This window comes from Galleria mellonella, unplaced genomic scaffold (genome assembly GCF_026898425.1).
Source record: "Galleria mellonella isolate WM207_F2 unplaced genomic scaffold, CSIRO_AGI_GalMel_v1 utg54, whole genome shotgun sequence".
NCBI classification, from domain to species: Eukaryota; Metazoa; Arthropoda; class Insecta; order Lepidoptera; family Pyralidae; genus Galleria; species Galleria mellonella.
Window position 1 is genome coordinate 1832840 of NW_026442114.1, and position 27071 is coordinate 1859910.

General features: G+C 34.7%; 2 protein-coding genes across 3 annotated transcripts in view; one reads left to right on the forward strand and one right to left on the reverse strand.

The window, feature by feature from the left end:
- Nucleotides 1-2294: 2294 nt before the first annotated feature.
- On the forward strand, nucleotides 2295-18868 carry LOC113513193 (uncharacterized). Its single transcript, XM_026897177.3, has 7 exons — nucleotides 2295-2585; nucleotides 2672-2790; nucleotides 3015-3095; nucleotides 6223-6331; nucleotides 7821-7909; nucleotides 9921-10092; nucleotides 10738-18868. The coding sequence occupies exons 1-7, from the start codon at nucleotides 2558-2560 to the stop codon at nucleotides 10884-10886; spliced, it is 747 nt and encodes a 248-aa protein (XP_026752978.2). The 5' UTR covers nucleotides 2295-2557; the 3' UTR covers nucleotides 10887-18868.
- A 328-nt stretch (nucleotides 18869-19196) lies between these two features.
- LOC113513188 (max dimerization protein 4-like) overlaps nucleotides 19197-27071 on the reverse strand; it is a 406434-nt gene continuing 398559 nt past the window's right edge. For both annotated transcript variants that reach the window (XM_052898890.1, XM_052898889.1), the window contains exons 6-7: nucleotides 25898-26106; nucleotides 19197-24944 (exon numbers count right to left, since the gene is read on the reverse strand). In XM_052898890.1, coding sequence (XP_052754850.1) covers nucleotides 25898-26106 — 209 coding nt within the window. In that variant the 3' untranslated portion in view covers nucleotides 19197-24944. The remainder of the gene's footprint in view (nucleotides 24945-25897; nucleotides 26107-27071) is intronic.

The window sequence follows — 27071 nt, forward strand, 5'->3', positions numbered from 1 at the left end:
CAAGATACGCTGGCGGAGCACCGGTGAAGGGTGATCGAAAACAGGCCATTTAGCCCATCATGATGAATTCATCAGGAATTAACCATGATAGTTTCCAGGAAGAACCGCGAGCAGATCGACCTGGTTGAGTATATTACTAGCAATGGGATTCTCAGTCTCCATTACTAACAATCCCTTTCTCCCCAATAGATGATAATGGAATGCTAGCAGATGAAAGCAACTACTGGCAAAACCCCCTAGAAAATAGAAGAAGGCCTATGTTCAGCAGTGAACAATTAACGGCTGGTATGGAATGGTAGCCCTGTCTTGGCTATCCGTATACACTAACACCAGTGATGGTGATAGATGGAGATGAAAGTAAATCATTACGCTCATAATGATGAATAAATTAATAAACGAATCGTGAAGGTTTCCAAAGGGAACAACAAGTAGATCGACCTGTTAGAATATATTTCTGACAATATAACTTCTAATCCCCGTTATTAACAATTCCTTCTCCCACTAATATCACCTTAGCTTGTCACACTGTTGTGGTTAACATTGTTTTGTGGGCTTCATCATGAAGAACGATCCTACAAAATAGTATAAACAATACCAGCTTCATAAAGTCCTAGAATTTTTTTTTTTTTTTATAGAATGGTAACCCATCTGCACTATCGGAAGACACTGGCTGGGCATCAGTGAGGAACAATGCATGAGAATAAAAGCAGGTCACTTAGCCCATAGTGATAAATTTCATAAGAATTATTCGCGATGGTTTCTAGAGGGAACCACCTGGAGATCAATCAGACAAGGTATATTGCTAGCAATGGGACTTTAAAACCCCATTACTAACAATCTCCCTTCCTCCTTCGATGTAGTAGGCTTGTGAACTAAAAAGCAAAACATTCAAATTCAGGCAGCTCAAATTATTGATGATCAGCGCCCTACTCGACCCACTGAAACTGCGTAGAGACGTTGCATCTCTATGCATCTTTTATTGAATTTATCAAGGGGAGTGCTCTTAGAAATTGTTAGATTAATATCTGATTTTTACCATCGTACTACCCGCTACAAACTAAATTTGCATCCCAAACATCTGGATGAGTGGCAATCTTCCACCTTGCGTTTTTCAAGGCAATTTCTTCCACATTACTACCACGCTTTAGCATCAACTTTTAATTGCAATATTTCCGAACCGAAACAACATTGTAACCTTCAAGAAAAGAGAATAATATTCCTTATTAAAAGACCGACAGCACACCTGCAGTGCTTCTGGTGTTACGGATGCTCATGTGTAGCGGTAGTAATCATCAAGTGAGCCGCTCTCCATTCTCAAAAACCGTTCTTTGGCTTTGGCGATCATAGGAAAAACTTTGAATGTGCGCCCTACCCTAAAAATTAAAGTTGCCGAAAGTGAGTCAATAGTATTTTCGATACATCAGCAGAAGTACTGATTACAAATTTGATGCTACACTTTATATATGGCTTCTAAAACCCTTGGCATCTATTAACTTATGGCATTCAGAGCGCTGTTAGACTATTCTTTCTATGTTACCCGCTAACTTTTTAATTTCGAACGGATTTTGCAAATTAATGTCAAATAAATATAACTTATTAAACTTATAAAATATTTATAATAAAGTAATAAGGGGAAAGGGATTGTTGGAAATGGTATCGAGCAACTCCATTACTAGTAATATATCGATTTTTTTTAATGGATGATAATGGAATGGTAATTCCGCTATCGGTGTATGCTGGTGGGATACCAGTGAAGGATGATAGGTGAGAATGAAAACAAATCAGTTAGCCCATCGTGACAAATTCATTAAGAATTAAAAACAATAGTTTCCAGTTGGAACCGTGTGGAGATCGACCTTAGTGAGTATATTGCTTGTAATGAGGCCGGTAGTCCTTATTACTAACAAAATATACCTTATTACATTGACCTCCACGCGTTTCCTCTTGAAAAACATCATGATTAGTTCTTGTAGAATTTATTATAATGGGCTGATCTCCGTCAACCTCATCTATCATTTTTAACTAATGCCTCGCCAGTGTATACCATATAGAACAAGAAAGATTAGCATTTCATTATCAGAATTAATTTAAGGAGGAAAAACCACCTTAAAGACAAGGCTGCTTGTTTTCTTTGTTTTATAACCAAAATTTTGAAATCGAAGCATCATAAAATGCTTGTTTAATGACCGTGTGCGGTAGTCATAATTCGTCATTGTCACTATTAAGTTGTCAAACAACAGGCTGTCAGTTTCACTGTCAATTCTTATCAATTTTATTTATCACAACAATTGTCACAATTTGACAATTGATCATGCAGTCAAATTGCGATTGACGATTTTTGTTCGGTTCTCTTTTTCTTCTGTTCTCAATAACATATGAAAAATGCGCAAATAAATAGTGTAAAACTTTTAAAATATATTTTAATAATGTATTTATTTTGCACGATGGCTTTCTAACAAATTGAGAACTTTAGGTTCATATGATACGATTCGTGTATTAAAAAAATCTTTAAATACAATTTCCCTCTATCGACTTTAAATCGTAATATTGTTAAAGAATGGAAGGCAGCACAGATTCTCTTTCTGGTAAGTAAATTTTTCTATTACTCTTCAATTATTCTAAAAATATCAAACCACTATTGAAAGGTTTACATAATTTACGATAATTCTAGTTTTGTCGCCACCAATGAGCGGTTCTCCTGCTGTTTTATTGACTCCTGGACGGACCAGAAACATCGCTCAGGACATGGAAGCCCTCAGGCTATCGAGACAGGATAATCCGTATTTACAGGTGCGTAATGGAACATTAATTATTTAAGTCAGTAATGGTTACATGACACCTAATTACAACATTGATTATTTAATACTTTGTTATGTAGTAGTTTTGTTGTATAATTTTACAATAATTTTAAAGAACATCTTTAAATTTCATTTTTTAACAATAATTATACAATTTATTGTATAAATTTTTAAAAACATTTTGTATTCTATTTTTAAAATAAAATTTTGTTACAGCAAGTAATGGCCAGTAGAGAAAGCCTAATTGAGAGTCACACAGACGAGTGTGAGTCAGATGATACAATACTCATGTCACAGGTATATCATATTTCTCAATTATTTAAGTATATATAAGTAATAATGTTAAGTATATAGAAATACGAATAGATGGAAGTGTATATGTGTATACTTATAAGTTCTATAAGTATAGTTTATTTTTGATGGGTGAAAATGTACTGGTAACCCCGACTGTGCTAACGGGATATGCTGGTGGAACACCAGTGAAGGGTGATAGATGAGAATGAAAACAGGCCAGTTAGCGCATCATGATGAATTCATCAGGAATGAATCATGATAGTTTCCAGGGGGAACCGCGAGGAGGTCGACCTGGTTGGATATATTGCTAGCAATGGGATTCTCAGTCTCCATTACTAACAATCCCTTTCCCTCCTCTATAAGTATAGTATTATGCTATTTATGTGTATACATACTAACAACTATAAATTATAGTGTAGTAGGAGAAGGGATTGTTAGCATTGGAGATCTAACAGCCCTATTGTTAGCATATACCCTATCAGGTCGACCTCCATGCAGAAACTAGCTCCTTGGAAACTATCTTGATTAATTATTTTTATTTGTTATTATGGGCCATCAGAACCTGCTTTCATCCTCATCTCTCATTGATGCTCTGTCAGCATATACCGATAGCGCAGGTGGGGTTACCATTGCATTATCACCCATTAAAAAAATATTATAAATTACAGTAATTGAGTGTAAATATAAGTTATGTTAATATGCACATAACACCTCCATTTATAGAATAACAAAAATCTGAAAATGTGACCTTCCATTCTTGTCTTAAGTTGTTCATACAGGTGATCCGTGCATTTTTACTTTCTATGGAATTTAATATTTACAATTATGTATTTAATCAGGTATAAATTAACTAAATGGGCATATAGCAATATCTAAATAAAATATTTTTTGCATCCCTGCTGATATGATGCTACCAAAGGGAGATTTTGTACAAAAGTCGATTGCTTGGACACTTCTGTCCCATTCATATTTCTACCGTGAAACAGTTGTGTTTGCATGGCTGTGTTTCAGTTTGAAGGGTGGGATATAGCAGTGAATTTACAGGGTGCAGAATAATAACACCTGAGTTCTCATCAATGGTAACGCATGGAGGGTATTATGGGCGAAACAGTATACTCTGTTATTTACCTAACTTAGTATGGCAAATAAACTGATGGCCCACCTGATGGAAAGTGGTAACCGTCGCCTATAGACATAAGCAGTACCATGGACAACAGAGTATATTGTTTCGCCCATGATACCCTCCATGCGTTGCCATTCATGACTTTGAAAAAGCCAGTTTTTTTGGGGCCATTCATTTTAAGGTAGGGTATTGGGCCTTTTAAGCTAGAGCATTGCTTCTCAATGCCCTCCCCCTCCCCCTCAGTTACGTCCATGGTCATAATATATGTTACTGTTTTATTGTAAACTAAACCATATTAATTTGCAAATTATGTCATAAAATAACGTCACCCCGTTAGATTTACAATTGAAAATTGACCTGTCAAATTAATATATGTTAATGTTTAGTTAAAAGATTCATGGCTGCTATGGGATTTGTAATTACTGTTGTAGGCTTTTAAATAGGATTAACTAAGTGTTTATATGCTACAAATTAAATATACTTACCTCTCTCCCTTCGTCCACTTAATTGCTGAAGGTCGTGTCCTTGAAAGGTGTATATACTTACCATTGAATGGTATACATCAATAATCACATTTATTTTATGTACATAATTGGATTTAGGTATTAACTACTAGGTATTTACGAGTTAACTTATTATGGTAATGCATTTTGGTTGATTGGTTATTGTTAGTATAAATTCATATATTTCTACAAATTACTTTCTAAACCAATTCTGTTTAGATTTAACCATTTCACAGACATGGTGAATTCATTTGAGCTCTTTTTTTTTAAATGGATGATTATAGAATTGTAATCCTGCCTGCGGTATCGGTATACACTGGTGGGGTACTAGTAAAGGATGATAGATGATGATGAAGCAGCTCAGTTGTCTTATGACACAATGGATGAAGGGTATATTGCTAGCAATGGGATTGCTAATCTCCATTACTGACAATTCCTTCTCTTTTTAAGTTTATTTGAGCTGTTCTCATATTCTTATGATTTACCAACTGTATCCTGCGACTTCGCTCGCGTGAATTAGTATATAAAGAATTCTATGTGTTAGGTTTGGATATAACTTACCCATAATTGTATTCAAGTCCGTTTGGTAGTTTTTGAGTGAATGAGTAATAAACATCTATTCATCTATCCATACAAACTTTTGCATTTATAATATCAATATGATACTAAAGGTTTTTTTTTGGTGGGTGAAAATGGAACGGTAACCCCACCTGCGCTAACGGGATTCGCTAGCGGAGCCCCAGTGAAGGGTAATACATGAGAATGAAAACAGGCCAGTTAGCCCATCATGATGAATTCATCAGAAATTAACCATGATAGTTTCCAGGGGGAACCACGAGGAGGTCGACCTGGTTGGGTATATTGCTAGCAATGGGTTTTTTAGTCTCCATTACTAACAATACCTTTCCCCCCCGATACTAAAGGTTATAATTTTAATATAGTATGATAGAAATAGCTAATATCCAAATTGTATTATAAAAACCATGTGGTCCCGGAATAGAATAGGCCCACCTTTCCCGTGGGTGTCGTAAGAGGCGACTAACGAGAGCGAGGAATGGGCAGCAGCGTCCTTTTTAAAACATTTCCAAAGCCTAACGACGGTTGGCAACCCACCTGTCAAACGTAGCAAATACTGGCTAAACACCAGGGCTCCCCCTGGTGTTTAGCTTACGTTCAGTAGAGGACAGTTAAGAGCTAATATGATGATAGTGAAGGGGCCGCCTGAAAATCAACGCTATATAGGTACATCTCGCTGGAGCTGTACATATATAGCAACAGCTGAGGCGGCTCCTATTACCAGCAACATTAATTGTTTTTTTTTCTTTTTGTTGTTTTAATTTTTATTTTCTTAATACTGGTAATAAAGGTTATCTATCTATCTATCTAGTTATAAAAACACCATGTCTTAAAAAAAAAAAAAAAACAAAATGTCTTCAATTTTCATAATTCTTTTTATATTTATTGTGTATATCTTTTTAAAGCCACATATTTGTTAATATTACAGGAGTTCGGTAGCACCGCGCTGGACTTCGTGGAAGACGACCCGCTCACTCTCAAGGAGGTCCATGAGCACATGATCAGATCACCGCCACCAATCAGCAGCTGGCCGCACGGTAACAATTATATTTTAAAAATATTCTACAATTACAATCTTGTATTTATTTAATAGTAATATTTTGTCAAATAGCATTGTGACTGATTACCTTGCTTCCTTTTTACCTAGTTTGTTTTATGTATGTTTTTTCATGATGGCAAACAAGTGTAGCTGTGTATAACGTGTTTATTTACAACACAGATTAATGATAAAAATCTTAAAAATACACTTGTGACTTTGAACTAACATTTTTTTTTTAAATGTAGCTCAATGTAGCTTTTACCAGAGGGAGACTTTGTACAAAAGTCGATTGCTTGGGTACCTTTGTCCCATTCGTGTTTCAACCGTGAAGCAGTTGTGTTTGCATGGCTGTGTTTCGGTTTGAAGGGTGGGATATGGCGTGAATTTACTGGGTACAGAGGAATAACACCTGAGTCCTCAGGAATGGCAACACATGGGGGGTACTATGGGTGAAACAGTATACACTGTTATGTCCATGGTACTGCTCATGTCTATAGGCGACGGTTACCACTTTCCATCAGGTGGGCCGTCAGCTTGTTTGCCATTCTAAGTTGTATAAAAAAAAGAAGCTTTTTACTACTTAACGGATTTTAAAGGATTTTCAAAATCGATTACTTATTTTACTTATTTTTGATATAATGGTTTATTTATCTATTATATTGTACTATACAAACAAACATACAAAATATATTTTTCTCCTATTTATAATGTTAGTCTAGGTCTACAAATTATAGTAGCTTTATGAATTCTGTTATTACTACGATATTTTACTACAATTTCATTAAAATTATATTAATTTTTATAATAGTACATTTTGCCAGTGATTGTTGCAAATAAACATTTGGTAACCTCAAAAGTACAACGATAAATTAATTATTACTAATACTTTATTTTCCTCCAATAAACCAACGATCGCTTCACTGGAAAAGGCGGTTAAGAATACGCGGGACAACTGTCTCTCGTCTTGAGCAAGCCTCATACTCTCTAGTTCAAGGGTGGCCAACTTGTTAAGACCCAAGTCTGTTTATTAAAGACTCTATGTGCGATCTACCAATACAAAAAGCGGTCAGTCCAAGTCAAAAAGTTGGCTACCCCTGCTCTAGTTATGTAGTTTATTTGTACTCCTTATGCTAACTCCATTAACCCTTAAAAGCCTGATTTTTTTAAATCAAATTAAAAAATATATAAGTGTACCCTTTACTGTGTTTACTAATGGGGAAAAATAGTAAAAAAAAATCAAAACGATATTTTTATATATTTATTTTGAAAAAAAAAAACCATTTGGTAACATGCAAACAGCCAAATATTAAAATAAAATCGATTGTAGGCGCCCAATGCGATTTATAACCCCGGTATCAAATTTGAAACTTCAGGTATTTAAGGGTTAACTTTCCAAGCTTTACAAGTCTTGATGCCTCATACCTTGCTATGCAACTCCTTACTACGTGCATTAATACATTAATATTTGTACCGACACGCTTACGAAGATCCGCTGTCGTACCGCGCGTCGAGTGCGTTCGACTTCGCCGACAGTCCAGTGTCGTATAGCGCTTTCTCAGTCAATTCCCAGGATAAGGTTACTAACATATATATATATATATATATTTGTGTTGTCCTCTATGTTAGAACTAATCGCTTATGCACTATGGTGGAACAAAACGATGATCAACTGTTGGTGAAAGAATAGAAGAGTTTTTAATGAGAACATGTTACGACCTCCATGGGGCAGTGTCGGTATATTGTTTTTTTTATGAATGATAATGGATACTCCGCCAGCGCTAATGGTATACGCTAGGGGGGGGGGGGGAACCAGTGAGGGATAATAGGTGAGAATAAAAAAGCAGGTCAGTTAGCCCACCGTGACGAATACACCTGGATTTAAACACGATGGTTTCAGAACATGTGGAGGTCGACCTGAAAGGACATATTGCTAACAATGGTATTAGTAGGGGGGAAAAGGATTGTTAGTAATGGAGACTGAGATTCCCATTGCTAGCAATATACCCAACCAGGTCGAACTCCTCGCCGTTCTCCCTGGAAACTATCATGGTTAATTCCTGATGAATTCATCATGATGGGCTAACTGGCCTGTTTTCATTCCCATCTATCACCCTTCACTGGTGCTCCGCCAGCGTATCCCGTTAGCGCAGGCGGGATTACCCATAAAAAATGGTATTAGTAGTTCGCGTTACTAACACTTCCTCTATCTTATTTAGGTGAAGTTAAGTTCATTTTAGAGGTTATATAACTTTTTTTTTATGAATGTCCATGAAAACGTTAACGTTTTACTATAAACATTTTGATATAGTGAATAATATAATTCATAATACTCGTTAAAAGTAGGCATCAGTAATATGGATACCGATGCAATATTGCCTTCCTCTGGACATTGATAGGGAAAAATAAAAATCACCAATTTCGATATTACCTATATCGGTCTGATATCTATTTTAAAATGTATTTAAAGTCTGTTAATCCCTATTATTTTTTGGATAACAGACTTTTAACATATTCGTTATTGGACCAATACATAGATGTTTTTTTAATGCATGATTAATGGAATGGTAACCTCGCTTGCGTTATCGGTATACGCTGGCGGGGCACCAGTGAGGGATGATAGGTCAATAATGAAAAATGCAGGTCAGTCAGCCCATCGTGATGAATACACCTGGAACTCAGCACGATGGTTTCCAGGGGGAACCGCGTGGAGGTCGACCTGACAGGGTATATTGCTAGCAACGGGACTGGTAGCCCGCATTACTAACGATCCCTTCCCCCCCAATATATAGATATTGTAACTAAAATATTGTTGTATATTACCCACCCCTAGTTAAAAGTATCGATTTGTTCCACTTTTTTTTTGTTAATATAATGCACAATAATAATTAAGGTAATGCACAATGTTTAGTAATAAATAGTTATGAAAATATTTTTATTATACTCAGTTACAGTTGAACAGAATCTCTCGATAATTTATAATAATGTGTAATTGACAATATGAATTCATATAATTGAATAGAGAAGAGCAAAGATTTTTGTTTCTTTTCAGTCCTTAGTGACTGACAAGTCACTAAGGACTGAAAAGAAACTAACTAACTCACACTAGATATACAGGTTTTATTTACCATTACACCAGATTTATTATACCAGAGGGAGACTTTGTACAAATGTCGATTGCTTGGGTACCTCTGTCCCACTCGTGTTTCAACCGTGAAGTGTGAAACAGTATACTCTGTTACTGCTCATGTCTATAGGCGACGGTTACCACTTTCCGTCCGGGCCGTCAGCTTGTTTGCCATTCTAAGTTGTATAAAACAAAAAAAAAAAATTCGTTGCTCTTTCGATTGACAAGTTCGACCCTAAATACTACGATAACTGAGTATGATAAAATATGTATTAATGTAATACAATTATTTCTTATCTCTTTACTAGATTCGTAGTAATTATCTCAAATAATCTCTTGAAATTATAATAATCATATCTCTATATTATTTTGTATAAGATTACTGTACCTATTTATAATATTTTGTATTATTTACATTCAAATTGGTATGACATGAGGTGACGAGATGAGTTGGCAAATACAGGAGCTACTAGGGCCTCGTTCGCCTCGACGAGGCGCACGAGGAGATCGAGGCGAGAGAGGAGACGAGGCGCGGAACAACAATTGGGGCGGCGGCGGGCGACCGCGCTCTTCGCGATCGGTCTCGCCGCGCTCGCACGATCTCACGCTCTGCGGCCGACCGCTCTCGCTGCCGGGTACGTTATTCGAAATGACCACATTTTATATTTATTTATTTAATCAATTAGTCGAGCTTTACAGTTTCCCAAGGATCATTACCCTTATCATTGAGCACCCTCAAGTTTAAAACGTGAGTAAAGCTGAAATGATTACAATACAATAATTATTATTCAAGTTTTATGTTACACTAGCGATCCATCCCGACTTCGTACGGGTATATATATATATATATATATATATATATATATATATATATATATATATATATATATATATATATATATATATATATATATATATATATATATATATATATATATATATATATATATATATATATATATATATATATATATATATATATATATATATATATATATATATATATATATATATATATATATATATCATTAATAATACATATTAGCTTTATTAGGCAAATTTTTGATACCTTAGGTTATATTATTGATATTTTCGTAAGGATCTCTAACTTCTTTTATTTTATTATATGCTTATATTATTCCCTAATAATGTAGCTTTTTATACGTATAAGAATATTTAAAATTTATTAAGTAGTTTTTGAGTTTATCCATTACAAACAAATATACAAACAAAAAGTCTAAATCTTTCCTCTCTATAATATTGATCTTGATGTATTCCAGGTGAGACGCATCTCCGCAACGCTCTGAGTAAAAAGCCGGGCCAACAAAACGACCGATTCTCGTTACTGCAACACCCGCGCCCCCTACGGAGGCCTCATGCCCGACGCGACGATGACAGCGAGCAGCTTGTCCCGCAGTGTGATAAGTAACGCACATATACTACCCAGTGCGGATAAGATTACGCAGACGCGTGGTGTCACTACTGGCGGTAGGGAGTAAGATTACGCAGACGCGTGGTGTCACTACTGGCGGTAGGGGGTAACATTGCGCGGACGCGTGGTGTCACTACTGGCGGTAGGGGGTAACATTACGCGGACGCGTGGTGTCACTACTGGCGGTAGGAGGTAACATTACGCGGACGCGTGGTGTCACTACTGGCGGTAGGGGGTAACATTACGCGGACGCGTGGTGTCACTACTGGTGATAGGGGGTAAGATTACGCGATTATCTATGCTCTGTTTAAAAATGTGAGAGGTAAGATTGCGCGGAGGTGTGCCATAGATGTGTAGTTATTTGGAAATACTGGGTAGATTACGTATGGATGTGCCATCTTTATCTATTGATTTAGAAATTGAAAAGTGTCTAAGTGTAAGTGTGTAGTGGGTCCAACCCATGCGGAAAAGGATTGTAAATATTAATGTACTTAAATGAGCTTTTGCTCTAGGAAACAAATTTCATTAATATGTGTTTTTATGTATGGATCAATGATCAAGATTTGTTATAATAGAACTTTTGTTCTTTGTTTAAAGTAGGTGGAAAAAATAATGGAATCGAATACTAACATTATAATAGTTATTGTTAAAAAAAAATTAATAGAATATTATCTATACAAAATTTATAACTTGTTTAGCAAATAGCATGTCACCTAGCTTGTCACACTCAAACATGAAATAATATAAATATGTTATTTTTTTATTATTTTTTTTTTTTTACAAAGGAACAAACGCCCAAAATTCCAATCTGTGAATAATCTATGGGTTCGCTCACACAGACGTATTTTTTTTTCGGTCGTGAAAAATTGAATATGAAGGAATTATTTTTTATTTTTACAATGTCCTCTGAATTTCTATGAACATACACATAAATACCAATATTTGTATGTCCTTGTGTTAAATTGTAATTTCTGGACATCTTTTTGTCTTGTATGGGTTGTCATTAAATTACGTATGTGTGAATGGGCTGTAAGATAATCATAAAATAAAAAAAAATCACTCAATTTACAAAACGAGAAGGTTCTGAATTCGATTTTTTTTTGTACGTTACGCTATATGATTGGTAATTGTGGACCGATTTTAATCATTCTTTTTCGTGAGAAATTTGCATATTCTACTCACGTATTTGTTCTATACTAGTATTGTCATAATTGAAGTTGGTTGTTCATGAAAGTTATTCTTAAATAATTTGAACATATCTCGCAGTGAAACATGTAGTTGTTTACATAAATTCCTAATAAATGCTCACATTAGTATTATTTATTGCTATTAAATACCAAATGTATAGACATGTAGCGACACGTTGTAACTTAGTATCGAGGCTGCGCAAATGAGGGGCTTTTAGTTCGCGGACGAATTATCCCTATAGATACTTTCTCCTTTCGAGTTCTGAAGGTTTTTTTTTATTGGATGAAAATGGAGTGGTAACCCCGCCTGCGCTAACGGGATACGCTGGCGGAGCACCAGTGAAGGGTGATAGATAAGAATGAAAACAGGCCAGTTAGCCCATCATGATGAATTCATCGGGAATTAACCATGATAGTTTCCAGGGGGAACCGCGAGGAGGTCGATCTGGTTGGGTATATTGCTAGCAATGGGATTCTTAGTCTCCATTACTAACAATCTCTTTTCCCCCCGGGAAAAGGGATTGTTAGTTAGAAGAGAGAAGTCAATCTGTGTATATTTTCGTTATAACCTGAGGACCTACGATGAAATGTTTTCCGAAATTTCGGAGCCGAAAGAAACACAAATTTGATGTTAAAATTACATAATACTTACCGTTCAAAAACATAAAAAATATGAAAATATTATTCCTTTGGACTTTTATGGTAGGATTTATGACGAACAAAATGTTAAGCTCCATTTACTGGGCCGATTTGGATATGAAAGAAAACACGAAATTGATTTCGAAACTTCGGAGTTTCATTTCATGGTAGGCTGCTAGATATCATGGTACTGCTCATGTCTATAGGCGCCGGGTACCACTTTCCCATCAGGTGGGCCGTCAGCTTGTTTGCCATTCTAAGTTGCTTAAAAGAAATATATATATTATAAGTGAATCTTTTATAGTATTTTGCAAAAATTGAAAAAAAAATTCAATTCGGTTGTGTTTTCTTTTATGTTTGTTAAATCATAACTCCGTCAATTGTAAACCGATTCGAAAAATTCTTTTCTTTATCTGAAAGGTTTAAGATTGGTCCCGTAGAGTGTTTAACAAGATCTTTTAAGAGGGACGCTGATGCTCATCCCTCGTCTTCCCTTAGTCATTTCTTACGACACCCACGGGAAAGGAGGGGGTGGCCTATTCTATGCCGGGTTGACACCGCAATGTCTTTAATTCTAGAAAGATTATGTGTGCCTCATCAACAAAGAAGATATTTGTCCGCGGACTAAATGTCCCTCGTAGTCGCTGGCCGTTATTGTTGAAAATAAACATTTTTTATTAATTACAGTAAAGGTGGAATCACGTTTATTTTGAATTGTTCAGTAAAATACATCCGGTGGAATCAGTCCTAACTTACAAGAGATTTCATTATTTTAATTTTCGTGTACGACCTCCATGGCGTTGTGGTGGGCATGTTGCTTTGCCTAAATGAGGTCCCAAATTCGATTCCCGGTCAGACAAATTTAAGAAACAAATTTTCTCGCTTAAATCGGTCCTGGGTGTTCTGGATTGTACCCCTAGGTCAGGGGTTCCCAAACTTATTTTGTCTACTGCCCACTTTAAGAGTAAATTATTTTTAGCATCATTGGCATCAGTATCGATCACTAATCACCCCCTGGCAGTTATTTTGGAAATATATTTCATGTACAGAATTGACCTCCCTACAGATTTATTATAAGTATAAAAGATAGATAGATAGATGAACATAAATTTTAAAAATAGTATTTTTTTTTTAATATTTACAAATCGAAAGTACCGATAACGTGATTCCTTCTTTTTAATAGATATTATTCTAAAATAACTAATAAATATTTTAAAATAAATAATAATTCATGATTAGCTACATGGGACAGATAAAGGAAACACTAGGCGTCATGTCGTATAGGGAGATAAAGGATATGGCCTGGGATAGAGCTGGCTGGAGGAAGATGCATGAATTAGCTGCACCGACAAGAGGGAACTCTTAAATGAAAAATGAAATGAAAATATTTTTGATGGTAAATGGCCAATGTGCGTACAGTGTGTGTTGTGCTACTGTAAATATTGTTAATTTATAATGCTCGTAATATTTTGAATCAATTCAATGTATTTAACTATCATGTTTGATGTAATATGTTTTTGTAGATTTTTAATTTCGATGTTGGTTGAATATAAATAAGGGGCTATTCACATTACAATGGCTGGGTACTGGCTAACTTTTGGACGCGCGTCAACTCGGCCAGTTTTTCTCCGCTAAATAAATTTTATATACTCGTACTTATAGGTATGGTTCCATAGAATTTTTATCAAAATTGGTTAATTTTTTAATAAAAAGAAAACAACTGTTTTTTTATCAAAATTTAATACGGTTATTTTTGTGAAAGACAATCGAAATTGTATAAATTGGGCTTAAATATTATATTGTTTTTTTTTTTTTTTTTAAATATTCTACACTTACATTTTTAATTCATAAATCTATAAGCAGAACGGTAAACCGTCTGTGCTATTAGTAAAAGCTCACCAGCTTATACCAATAGGATGAAGTGAGCATGAAGTTGGATCAGATGAGCCGTCGTGTACCATAATATAAATACGCTGATATCTCCCCCTTATAATTAATCCATGTTCAATAATGATATATTAATTTGATGTTATAAATAAATTTTAAAATTACTCGCCGGCCGAAACTGGCCGTCTATTCTCCACCCGTTGTAACATGAATAGCCCCTAAAGAATTTAGTGTTAAAGTTAGCAAAGTAAGTGGCAAGTTTTAAACCCCATTATTAATAAATTTGGTATCTCGATGTAGGTACTACCTTTTAAATGGCTTCGATGCGGCATTCCCGCTATTTTTAGATATATAAGTTTGAATTCTAGATTTGCACACTATAAATATAGTAATAAAAATAATTTTATATCGGTTGGCATTGGCAGGGTTCAAATAAAAAAAAATAAAAAAAAATCGGTTAAAAGATACGAGGAAAACCATGGGGAATATAAATTTATTAATTATCTAACTAATTTATATTAATATGAAAGATTTTTTATTTCTATTAATTAAAGTAATTGTATTTAAAAATTAATTCAATAGTAACTAGTAAGAAGGTAAACAATCAAATTTAGACACAAAACAGGAAAAAAAAAAATTTTTTTTTCAATTAAACTTAGATTAAAGCATTTTGGAATAGTAGTTTTTTTTTTTCACCAATTATTTATCTATTTGTACCATATTGATTAACCTTCTTCTTTCGAGTCAATAGACAACTTAAATATATTTGGACCGGAACCTGGCAACTAATGCTACTAATTGGACAACACTCGATTGTCTATGGTCTGTTTAATATGAGATTCGTTTACATTTCACCTAGCTTCTATTGTAATAAATTATAGAACCACGAAATCGTTTGTAAACATATTTAAAAATGGAATTGATATTATAAAATCAGTGCCTCGACAAAGTGGCAAGTTTTTCTAATTCCATACATTGTTCATACAATAATAATCTTTATTTTTATAAGTGTAGAATACAGAATTGTCTAAAAAAACACGCGTTCATAGTTGAACGAGATGGCACATTTGATATCTTGTTCTCTTACATTATATAGATAGAGTATCTCCATACAAATGTTACGTGAAAAGCGGGTCAACTTTTTCATACAATTTTGCATGATTAATAGTTATGAGAGATTCCGTTATAACTTCTATATTTATTTTGTTTTATAATTTCTGCATCCTTTTAATGCGTAAACACTCATTTTATTTATTAAATAATACGTCAAGATACATTTTATGCGTACGTATGTGTATAGAACACTGATAAAAAAACGTGTCAGCTAATTTGACAATTAGATGACAAAAAGTTGACCCGTTTTTGAGGCTCGATGCTCCATCTATATACCCTAAGCTTGTTCTCTATAAAAACTGTGGATAAATTCTGTTCCTGCACATTTTAAAAATGACTTGGTGTTTAGATATTAGTACCGATTGGACTTTACCAGAGGGAGACATTGTACAAAAATCGATTGCTTGGGTACCTCTGTCCCATTCGTGTTTCAACCGTGAAGCAGTTGTGTTTGCATGGCTGTTTCGGTTTGATGGGTGGGATATGGCGTGAATTTACTAGATGCGGAGGAATAACACCTGAGTCCTCAGGAATGGCAACGCATGGGGGGTATCATGGGCGAAACAGTATACTCTGTTATGTCTATGGTACTGCTCATGTCTATAGGCGACGGTTACCACTTTCTATCAGGTGGGCCGTCAGCTTGTTTGCCATTCAAAGTTGTATAAAAAAAATGTCTGCATAATATAATACAAAAAATTTATGTCTTATCTAGTATAAAATAGTGTATTACAATCATTCATGGCGCGACCCCCATAATATGTAAATTATTTTCCGACCTCCTACGGTTCCTAATCTGTAAATATTGGAGGGAAGAAATTGTTAGTAATGGGGAGGATAGTTCCCATTGCTATCAATATACCCATCAGGTCGACCTCCACGCGGCGCCCACTTCACTATCTTTATTAATATTTTAAATGTAAAAGTGAGTTTATTTGTTTGTTACCTTTTAACGCCTTAACAGTTTAACCAATTGCTATGAAATTTAGTATACACCTACTATTTAAAATGAGCCTATATTTTATCACGCTCATATCCCAAGTCAAACAGACGAAGTCGCAGGTAAAACCTAGTATTGTCATAAAAATATATAGCAAAGCTGTAACTCGAAGTTGCTTTAATTTTTTTTTATCGCAAAATGTATGATTTGTTCACGTTTTCTAACGACATTATTTGCCACTAGTCAATAGAAATGCATAAAAATTTAATAGACTTTAGATGTCATTAAACATATAATAGCAGGGTGTAACATAGTTCTGCAATGTTTGTGTTCATATTTTAAATATATTAATATTGTTTTTTTTTTTTTTTTATTAAATAATATATCTGTGTTTATCACTAGAAGTGATAGATTTTATCGTTAAGTGTCCGTATATTTTGCTGAAATTTAATTTTAGCATAAACTTGTCTTCGAATTGTTGTATAAATATATATGTATGTATGTATATGTAATTGAAGTAAGTGTGTAATGGAAACCAAGTCAAGTGTGTAAAAAAAGTGTAAAAAAGTTCATTGAACATGAATAGGATTTCTCCTCATTCGAAATTTAAATAATAATCACAGATATAGATGATAGTAGATGACGCAGTCACGATTTCAAATGGTATTTTTTTAAAGGGCTCGGTACAGAAGAGATTTCTGTCAATAAATAGCTTCTAGAAACCCTGTTAGCCGCATCATAACTGTAAAATGACTTGCTTTGACTTCCACGAGACGGGCTTTGCCTAGTGTGTGGTGATAGCTATATTGTACCATAGGCTAATTTTGTTAAAGGAAATAAAGATATTCTTAAGTCACAATACAAAATATGTAAGTAATTTAGTAACGGCTATATTTTGAATTTATTCTTGATGTTATTGTTACCTCAAACTATTCAGTACTGTAGCACTGAGATTTTAACATCTATTGTTCTCACCTTTTCTTCAATTCATGTCATCCTAGTTTTCGTATAAGTTAAATTATAAATTCAATTAAAAAGTATATATATATTAATGTTTTATATACGCTACAAGAATAAATTGTAAAGTTTGGTGTAACAACAATTTGAAACTTTATTATTTTTAACCAATCTGATCTTTATTAATAAATGAATTTACATGCGTCATCTATCTTTATTTATATCTATGTTATCATCTTTCCATAGGTAGAAAAAATGTTTATTTGCTGCTTATAATTTTAATTGTCAAATATAATAGTAATATATTTATGATATTATGTGATGATAGGCCAATTTCTGAATGAGGGACAGCGTAGACGAGCTACAGTCTTAGGAAACTGTTACTGCGGACTTTATTCCTACAGATTAGAAGGAATCCTTAAGAGTATTTACCTCTAAAGATTGCTTATCACTATAATTTGAATTTTAATTCAATAATTTAGCAAAACTATTATGCTATGACCATCGAGAATTACATATAAAGTGTTGGCACTTATTAGATTATTTTCCAGGTGACTGGCCATTTAAAAAAGGTGATTTTAGCCCATAAATGAAAAACTACTTATATCACTACTATTGAGATCACCGTCCGGTGTTAAGTTCGCCAAATGTACAAAGATTTACAATTTTACTGTGCATTAAAGTTTAAATAAATATATACATATATATCTTTCGTAACACATTTAAAGTTATTATATATAGAATAATTTTATAGTAGTTTTTGTATGCGAGACAGCTTAGAAGCCCTGGCATGGTTAATCCGGTCCTCCAAGTTCTTTTAAGGTAAAATCTACCAAAATGACAGCTGTCACTCGCACTTTGCCACAACGCAAAATTATAAGTGTACTGTAGTGGAGATAAATTCTGTTTGTTCTCCTTTAACAAAAGGTTGCCTGTAAGAGATTGGCCTAGCGATAAGACCGCCTTTTATACCTTTTTATTATATTTCATTATTTATTTTTGTTTCTGGTGCATAAGAGCTAAATAAATAAATCGCCTGAGGGACTGTCTCTCGTCTACGCAAGCCTTGACGCGTGTTTCTGTAAATGTATTCTGGTCCAATTGCTCTGCCCTGTCGTGTATTATTTCTTGAAAGTCATAAATTGTGTGGGCAGATCAAGGGGATCGATTTTGTAAAGTTTTATGGTGCTGGTAATTCGCTGGTCGATATTTCCAGATTGTGTCGATATAGGCAAATAAAATGTTTTGATCCAGAACTAGTTGTTTTTATTTCATCATAACAGCCGTTGATTGTCTGCTGCTGATCATAGGCCTTCTATTATTGGGTGGTTGGACCAGTAGTTGCCACGCTTGGCAAACGAATTGACAAGCACATTTAGGCTTTGATGATTTTCTAAGAGGGACGCTGCTGTGTATATATATACATATATATATATATATATATATATATATATATATATATATATATATTATATTTTAGAAATTATGTTACCATAATTAGTTCAGCCGTTAATTTTAATGTAATCTCACGATGAGTCTTATGCACTCGCAGAGAACTTAAGGAATAAAATAATACAAAGTGGATTTTATTTATAATTTTATTAAATTAATTCTATAACTTTTTTTACATATAATAATTATGTGCCACTTTTCATCAATTACATTGAATAATGCTGCCAAGTCACATCAGCAGTGTCACAATAGTACCTAATGTTTGCCTCTACGTCCAGACAACGAAAGACTGCAACTTCGCCGACACTGTTGGTACAGGCAGTGTCTAGCGCTCGGCAAACTCGCGTGTTACGAAACAGTCGCGCGATCGTCGGCCGATAGTCACGCGATCGACGGTCGACAGTCGCGCGACCGTCACCAGTGATACGCGAGCGGCCGCATCGTTCCGCGCAGTCAACCCGGCGACCGCCGCTCCCCACGCAACTTGGTCCAAGAATATATTTATGAAATAATTTGTATAAAAATTTTGGCTCCAATATTTACAATCGCACTGATATTTTAAAACGCCGGACTAATAGGGAAGCCGGGCTAAGGCTTGGCATAGTTGGCGCCACACGTTAATTTATTTGTCGCATATCTAGAGTCCTAACATCTTAGTTGCAATATTTAGCAGTCATTTTTGGCGCCACTAGCGGAATAAGTCTATCCGACTTCCCCATTTACAGCCACTAAGTTGAGTAAACAGCCGGGGAGCGGCGGGCCGCGGCGGCCAAGGAACAATTTATTGCAATTTCATTTCTAATAACACATTTCTTATCTAATAAGAGGTGCGCGCGTACAGTGCAACGCACATTTCCATTACCCTATCGTTACAGTGAGATAGACGACTGTCGACGCTCGTACGTCGCTACGGAAAGAGACGAATAGTTGGGAAGTTAGCAAATAAAATTCACTGTAGCAATAGGAAATAGATAGAGTAGATTTAGTTAAGGAAGAAACAACACCGAAGGCAGAGTTTACTGGATCCGTTGGCCATAATCGCCCGCGCTACATTTACCTACAATACGTAACGACGGTACATTCTCCCTGTTCCATTTAAAATTAACATTTAGTAATAGGGGGCTTATACAGAATTTGTACTCTGGAAGCGTCCCGTCGCCGCTTGCACCCGTCTACACTCGGTTGCAAAATATTCGGGTTCGTCATTATATACATTATTGACACTAGAATTAATGTGATGCAGTCTCGAATGGAGTATTAAGCAGGCATGCGATGACGGTGATGGAAACACTGGTTCCACTGTAGCTGTATCAGTCGATATCCACTTAGCACGGTACTGGGTTTGAAGATTTGCGATGACTACACGAATGATACGTTGGCGCTAATGAGGCAGGATTTACTGGGCGTTGTGATTAGCTGATGTTTAGCATCGGGCACGGGTCCCTACCGTCGATTCGCACTCACTGGGACCGATTCTGAGTTGCCATAATTTCGCAAAATTATCTACTATATTATTTTATAGACCATCATAAAGTAATTTAATTTTACAATGAATTTGATCTAAATTTAGCAGAAAATTAATTCAAATTAATCCTTATAATAAAGATTTGGCTATGATGTCAAATTTTAATTTTAAAGATAGGTTTCGATTAATGACGCCTCAGAATCGACTGTCGCTTTATTGAAAGTGTACAAACACTATGTTACTATTTTAAGTGTATACCAAATATAGATTAAGGGTCGGCACATCTGAGCATTCCGTTCACCACAATAATAAAAATCTAAATAATCATATTTATTAAACTATGTTTGAATGTAGAACAGTCCTTATTCGTGCAAAACTGTATTCTAAAAAAAAATATACATGTTTTACCACTTTGAAATAAATATAATTCTAAAAACATACAGAGACATGTTTGATCGAATTAAATTGAGATAAAAATGTCATAATATTTATTTATGACGATTTGTGATGTTATAGTGATGTGAAGACTCTCAGTGCGAGTCGACGGCGAGCGCGTAATATTTGCGTGGCGCTGAGTGCGAGTGAGCCCGACGAGACGGCCGCGCCACGCCGGGCGGCGCGCCTAACTTATCACGCATTACTTTAAGAGATCAGACTGTCATTTCTAAAACAAATGTATTACTTACAAAAAACAAATGATACGTTTACAACTATCCTTATTATAAACATCCATACCTAAAACAATTTACAATCATATTTATGAATATATTAAAAAAGAAATATACACATTCAGCTGGGCTGTAGAGGAAGGAGGCGCGAGATGACGCGTGACGCCCGCCGAACGTCGCATTCAATGTATATAATACAATGTACTTCAGTCATGCTTATCTAAGAAATGAATCAACAATTAATTAATTATAAGATACAATATTAATTAACAAGATACGCGTACCCTCTGGTTGTTTTAACATGTGCGTGCATAGCTTGTGTTCCCATGCGTTTATAAGTATTTTTTGGTACATTTAGGTCCACATATAACGTATGTCATTTACGTAATTATGTCATTCCTTCCATTAAATAATAAGTTGGTTTTATCTAACAAATATAAGTAGGTAGGTACAATTATATTTTTATATGTGTGTATATACATTGTAGTACCTAAAATTAACACTTCGTAGAGTTGATTTGAAAAAAAAAAATTAGATATGATTTTTACAATTGTAATTACCTACATAAATATATTTAGTAATATAAAATGAATACAGAAAAAAAAAATTAAAATATGCGAGTAAAAATATACAGATATTATTCTAAATATATTTTAATTTATTAAAAATTATATTTACTCGCATGTTTTTTACAAATTTCAAATTTGGAACATCACTAGTGCGTACCCACATATTGCATCAGAACAGCGTGAAATGACATATTACCAAAATTGACGTGTGACAATGACGTGAGATCATATTCAACATTAATAAGTACTTAACAATACGATGGTTAGTAGGTAGCGAACGTGTCGCCGAGTCCACGCCCACTGTCATACACACGAAAAGTAAAATAATGATGGCGAAGCATGCTTAAATAATATAAGAAAGCATGCTATGAGTGAGCAAAAATAAGATGTTCAAAAAATGGTTGACTATTTGGTCTACCTATGTAAGTCTCGAACGCACTTCGCCTCGTCAAGTAAACAGCTGATAGTGTTGCGCTGAATACAATTAGTCTATCGATAGTATAAATTATCGATAATAAAAAAAAATAACAAGTAATGTAAAATTACTAGTACAAACTTATTATAAACCTAAGGATTATAGACCTATGAGGGTGTCATAGTATAATTTGTGACGATGTAATGTGATGATCTGTATACCGGCGACGGTTAGCATTTCCAATCCTGGCGGGCTTTCAGTCATTTTGGACCATTCGTATTTGTTCTTTCTCTTGTCAATCCTTTTAATCATATGTTTCGATTGGTCATTGTTCGTTCACATATATTCACTCCTGCCGTATCCGTATCTTACATTAACGTGTGATTATGCTATATTTAAATCAATAAATAAAATTGCTTGATGTTCGAGACGTGGGTACATTAAAAAAAAAAAAAACATGATCTCTTTGAAATTCGTTAAAAACAGAACAAAATACACACTTCAATATTAATATATTTAGGCATATTTGGCCTAAAATATCATACTAAAACAATTGGAATAAATTTAATTTATATTATTTTTATGTATAAATAAAGAATTCACTAACCTAAATTTGATAATTATTTTTTTATACAATAATTGATAAAATAATTGCGACTCGCAAATAATAATATATTATCTTCAATAAATAAATCTAGAGGAAATTGATATAAAAAATAATTGATTTCATATAAGTAATTCTTTTAAAATGTTAATAGAATTTTATATTTATATTAATTTGTATGTACATATGTATGACAGTGATGGACTATTGTATACGGACATTAAAATAAACAAAATCTATATGTATCACTTAGGGTTCATAGCCATAAAAACTTTTCAAGAATCTGCCACTAACTGTGATACCTAAGGTTAGGCACTACGATTCTTTGCAGTGAAAGCTATTTACTAAATTATGTCCACTTTCTTAATTTAAATTTGGAAATAAAATTTCACATTTGATTATTTAGGCTGTATAATAAATTTAAGAAATTAAACAGTAAATCAGCTAACCTTGTACACTGCAAAGACCGTATTGCTGCACGATAGGCGATAATCGATAGAATACCAGTACTCAGCAGTAAAACAACAAAATATTGTAATACCATCGATGATTTGCAAAAGTATCGCTTTCTTGATATTAAAATATCGAATATCGATAGCAATGTCACCCTATCGGGTTCAATAGCAATGATAATAGTGAAAGTATAGAGATTTTTAACTATCATCTATCGATAAGAAACGAAATTATTATTGTTTATAGTTAAAGCCAATTGTAAATAATTTTATTAATTGCAAACTTATACAATATTTTAATCATGAAAAGATAGAGAATCAATCATTTCATCACTATTGACACTATTGTAAATTATCGACAGTATTATTATATTTTGCAGTATTGATTACGTATAAAAATATCGATACCATAATTGGTTTTAGAAGTGAATCGGATTCGCATCACTAGTCAACTGTAAGTGTAGGTAATGTAGATACGTACGCGGTGCAGGAGGGGAGGATGCCCCCCTCCCGCATCCCGCACACTTATACCTACTATAATACCCTATTCCAAATACGCGTAATTTAACTTAATTACAATGAAATAAGATTTAAAATAATTTTACACATTTAAATTATATAAACTTTTTTTTAATGTTTGCGTAATTGGAAAAGAGAATAGGTAATGACGCAGACTGGTATTTCTTTTTTAGGATTCAGATGGCATAATAGATCTAGATATTTAAATATAAAATTTAGTGGGATCCTCTTATATCCATGGATGGACTCAGTGAATCGTGGGAGAGGTCCGCGATACGTCCACAGATCTGACGTTTACCTGATTAATTTATACAAGAAAATAATTATATACAAAATAGAAAATAGATATATCTATACAACTTTCGTTACAATAGCAATTATGTTTTTAAAAAAAAAAGAATCATTAGCAGTAAGTACTTAGAGAGTTTTTTCAAAACTTTCTCCCAATGTTTGCACAATTAGTGTTCGAATGTGCCAATAGAGAATTCGTTAAATACAAAAATAACATGATCTCTATATAAAAGAAATGATATCATCTATATTAAAGGGGCGCCACTAACGATCGATGGGTCGTGCGTTAAAAATGTCTATGAAAATCGACCCCTGAGCGGAATACAGTCATTCTTACATTCATTACGTCAATACAGTAAAACATCAGATGTATAATTAATATAGTAAAATAATATATTATTGAACAAACATATTTATTTATCGCACATTTTAAAAAGTGTTTAACACAAACATGTGACAAAGATGCGGAAACAAAACGCGTGGAATATGACATTTTATACGTCAGCTATAATATTGCAACAGAGCAGCGAGCCAAGCTCGCTGAAAAAAAAATACAATTTAAATTTATCTGAAATGTGAAAAATAAATTGACTCTAAATTTTTGGCAATTTTGTACTCAGTGATGGTTCGCAGAGGTGTGTTGTTTACAAGTGTTAGTGTGTTGGTGTAGGCGTGAGCGGCGCGGGCGCAGGTCTCGTCGACGCCAAGTCACTCTGTCACATGGAACTGTCACGCAGGCAGTCACCGTTCCGATCAGTCACAGAAACAACATTCGCCTTAGTACATGTATCAACAAAATGTTCTACGTTTTTACGTTACGAAGTTGAAGCGCCAACGAGCGTCGGCGCGCCCGCGCTCGCCCCGCGCCACCTCGCGCCCCGCGCCGTCATTGCCCACCTGCAAACCGACAACGGTGACAATATATTAAGAGCTCTTTAAACGATCAAGTGCATTAAGTCAAGTAAGTTGAGACTTAGTTGCAAGTCAGTTCGAAATTTAAATAAAATCTTTTATTAGTTACCTCCTTGGTAGCCATGTTTCGAAGTAAAAGGCCATTCCATTTTTAAATTACAGGACAGATATGAGTTTACATAGTAATTTATCTGACCGCAAAACACGACAGATATGGATTTTCATACAACTTTTGCCGGCCGCTGCCCGCATGTATCTGGCCAGTACGGCAATTTTGATTTATCTCGAAGAAGATTGTCGAAATAATGCTCACATTTCCAAGCATGTTTGGGAAAATATTATTATTAATTAAAATTTGGTTAAAAATAGTACATTACTGCAGCGGCCAGCAACTGAGGCATTGATGGACGAACGTGCAAATGTGGGCAGAGGCGTAGCCGAGGCGCACATCTGTGAGTCCATCAATGCCTAGTTGTGGCCAAAGCTTGTATAGTACTTTTCTCAAACAATGCACAAAAATCAAAAACAATTTTACTGTTTAAGTTCAATGACGAATAACGAATAATAATAATTTTTCACGTGCCATAATGTTCCTTTGTTTTTTTTTTCAATAAACAGCTTTCTATTTGCAAGCCAGTTCAAAATTTAAATAAAACCTTGTATTAGTTACCTCCTCGGCAGCCATGTTTCGAAGTAAAAGGTCATTCTATTTTTAAATTACAGGACAGATATGAGATTACATAGTAATTTATCTGGCCGCAAAACACGACAGATATGGATTTTCATACAACTTTTGCCGGCCGCTGCCCGCATGTATCTGGCCAGTACGGCAATTTTGATTTATCTTGAAGAAGATTGTTAAAATAATGCTCAAATTTCCGGGCATGTTTGAGAAAATATTATTATTAATTAAAATTTTGGTTAAAAAACATACAAACCTAAACCCTCGTGGAGCGCGCGGAACGGCGCGGGCGCGCGGTCGTGTAGACGGGGGCCGCGGGCGCCGCGGGGGGCGCGGGGGCCGCGGGCGACGGGGCACGCGCCCGCCGCGCCCTCACCACCCCCACGCCGCTGTCGCCACTGTGCCCGGACACCAGGGACTCGCTGTCGCTCTGGTTCGACGTGTACCCAATAACGTCCACCTCATCTGGAATAGAAATGAGCGCCTTGTCAATTTAAGCGAGAACACTACCATGCACGACTTTTTACAATTAACTATAAAAGTAAGTGAAAAGCGACTTGGTCCGAACGCTACCGTGCATAATTTTATACGTTTTATAACATAAGTAAGAATTTGAAATTAGGTAAGTTCCATAAAAAGTAACACACTTTGATCTCGGTAAGATTTTGTAAAAGAATCGTCATATTATATAATAAAATAGGTGTTTTTGTTTGAAGGACGCGATGTGGAAATTAAATTACATAACACCTTAGTCATACACCTTAACACGTTCCTCAGGAACGGCAACGTATGGGGTGTATCATGGGCGACACAGTTATACTCTGTTACGTCCATGGTACTGTTATTGTGTAAAGGCCACGATTACCACTTTCCATCAAATATCGCGTATCACAACATAAAAATACTGTTCAAATTAAAATCTCGTCTTTTTCAAATTCGCTAAGACGTCAATTGATGAAAAAAAAAAGTATTTAAATTAGCCAATTATATCCACAACGGTCCAAATAAGAGGATTAGTGCGGGGAAAAGAGTCCAACTTACATTAAATTCCATTACATTAGCCAACTATCTAACGTTATCAATATTGTTGATCTTTCCCTCTATAAATTACAATACTAATAGCCATATCGCGTATCATACATAAAAATACTGTTTAACTAAAAAAATCTCGTCTTTTCCAAATTCGCTAAAACGTCAATTGATGCAGAAAAAAGTATATAAATTAGCCAATTATCTCCACAACGGGCCAAATGAGAGAATTAGTGCGGGGAAAAGAGTCTAACTTACATTAAATTCCATTATATTAGTCAACTATCTAATGTTATTAATATTATTGATCTTTCCCTCTATAAATTCCAATACGAATAGTCACACGCACAAAACACTGAAACCTGTTCTGTGTTTAAAGCCAACAACAATAATGTTGACCT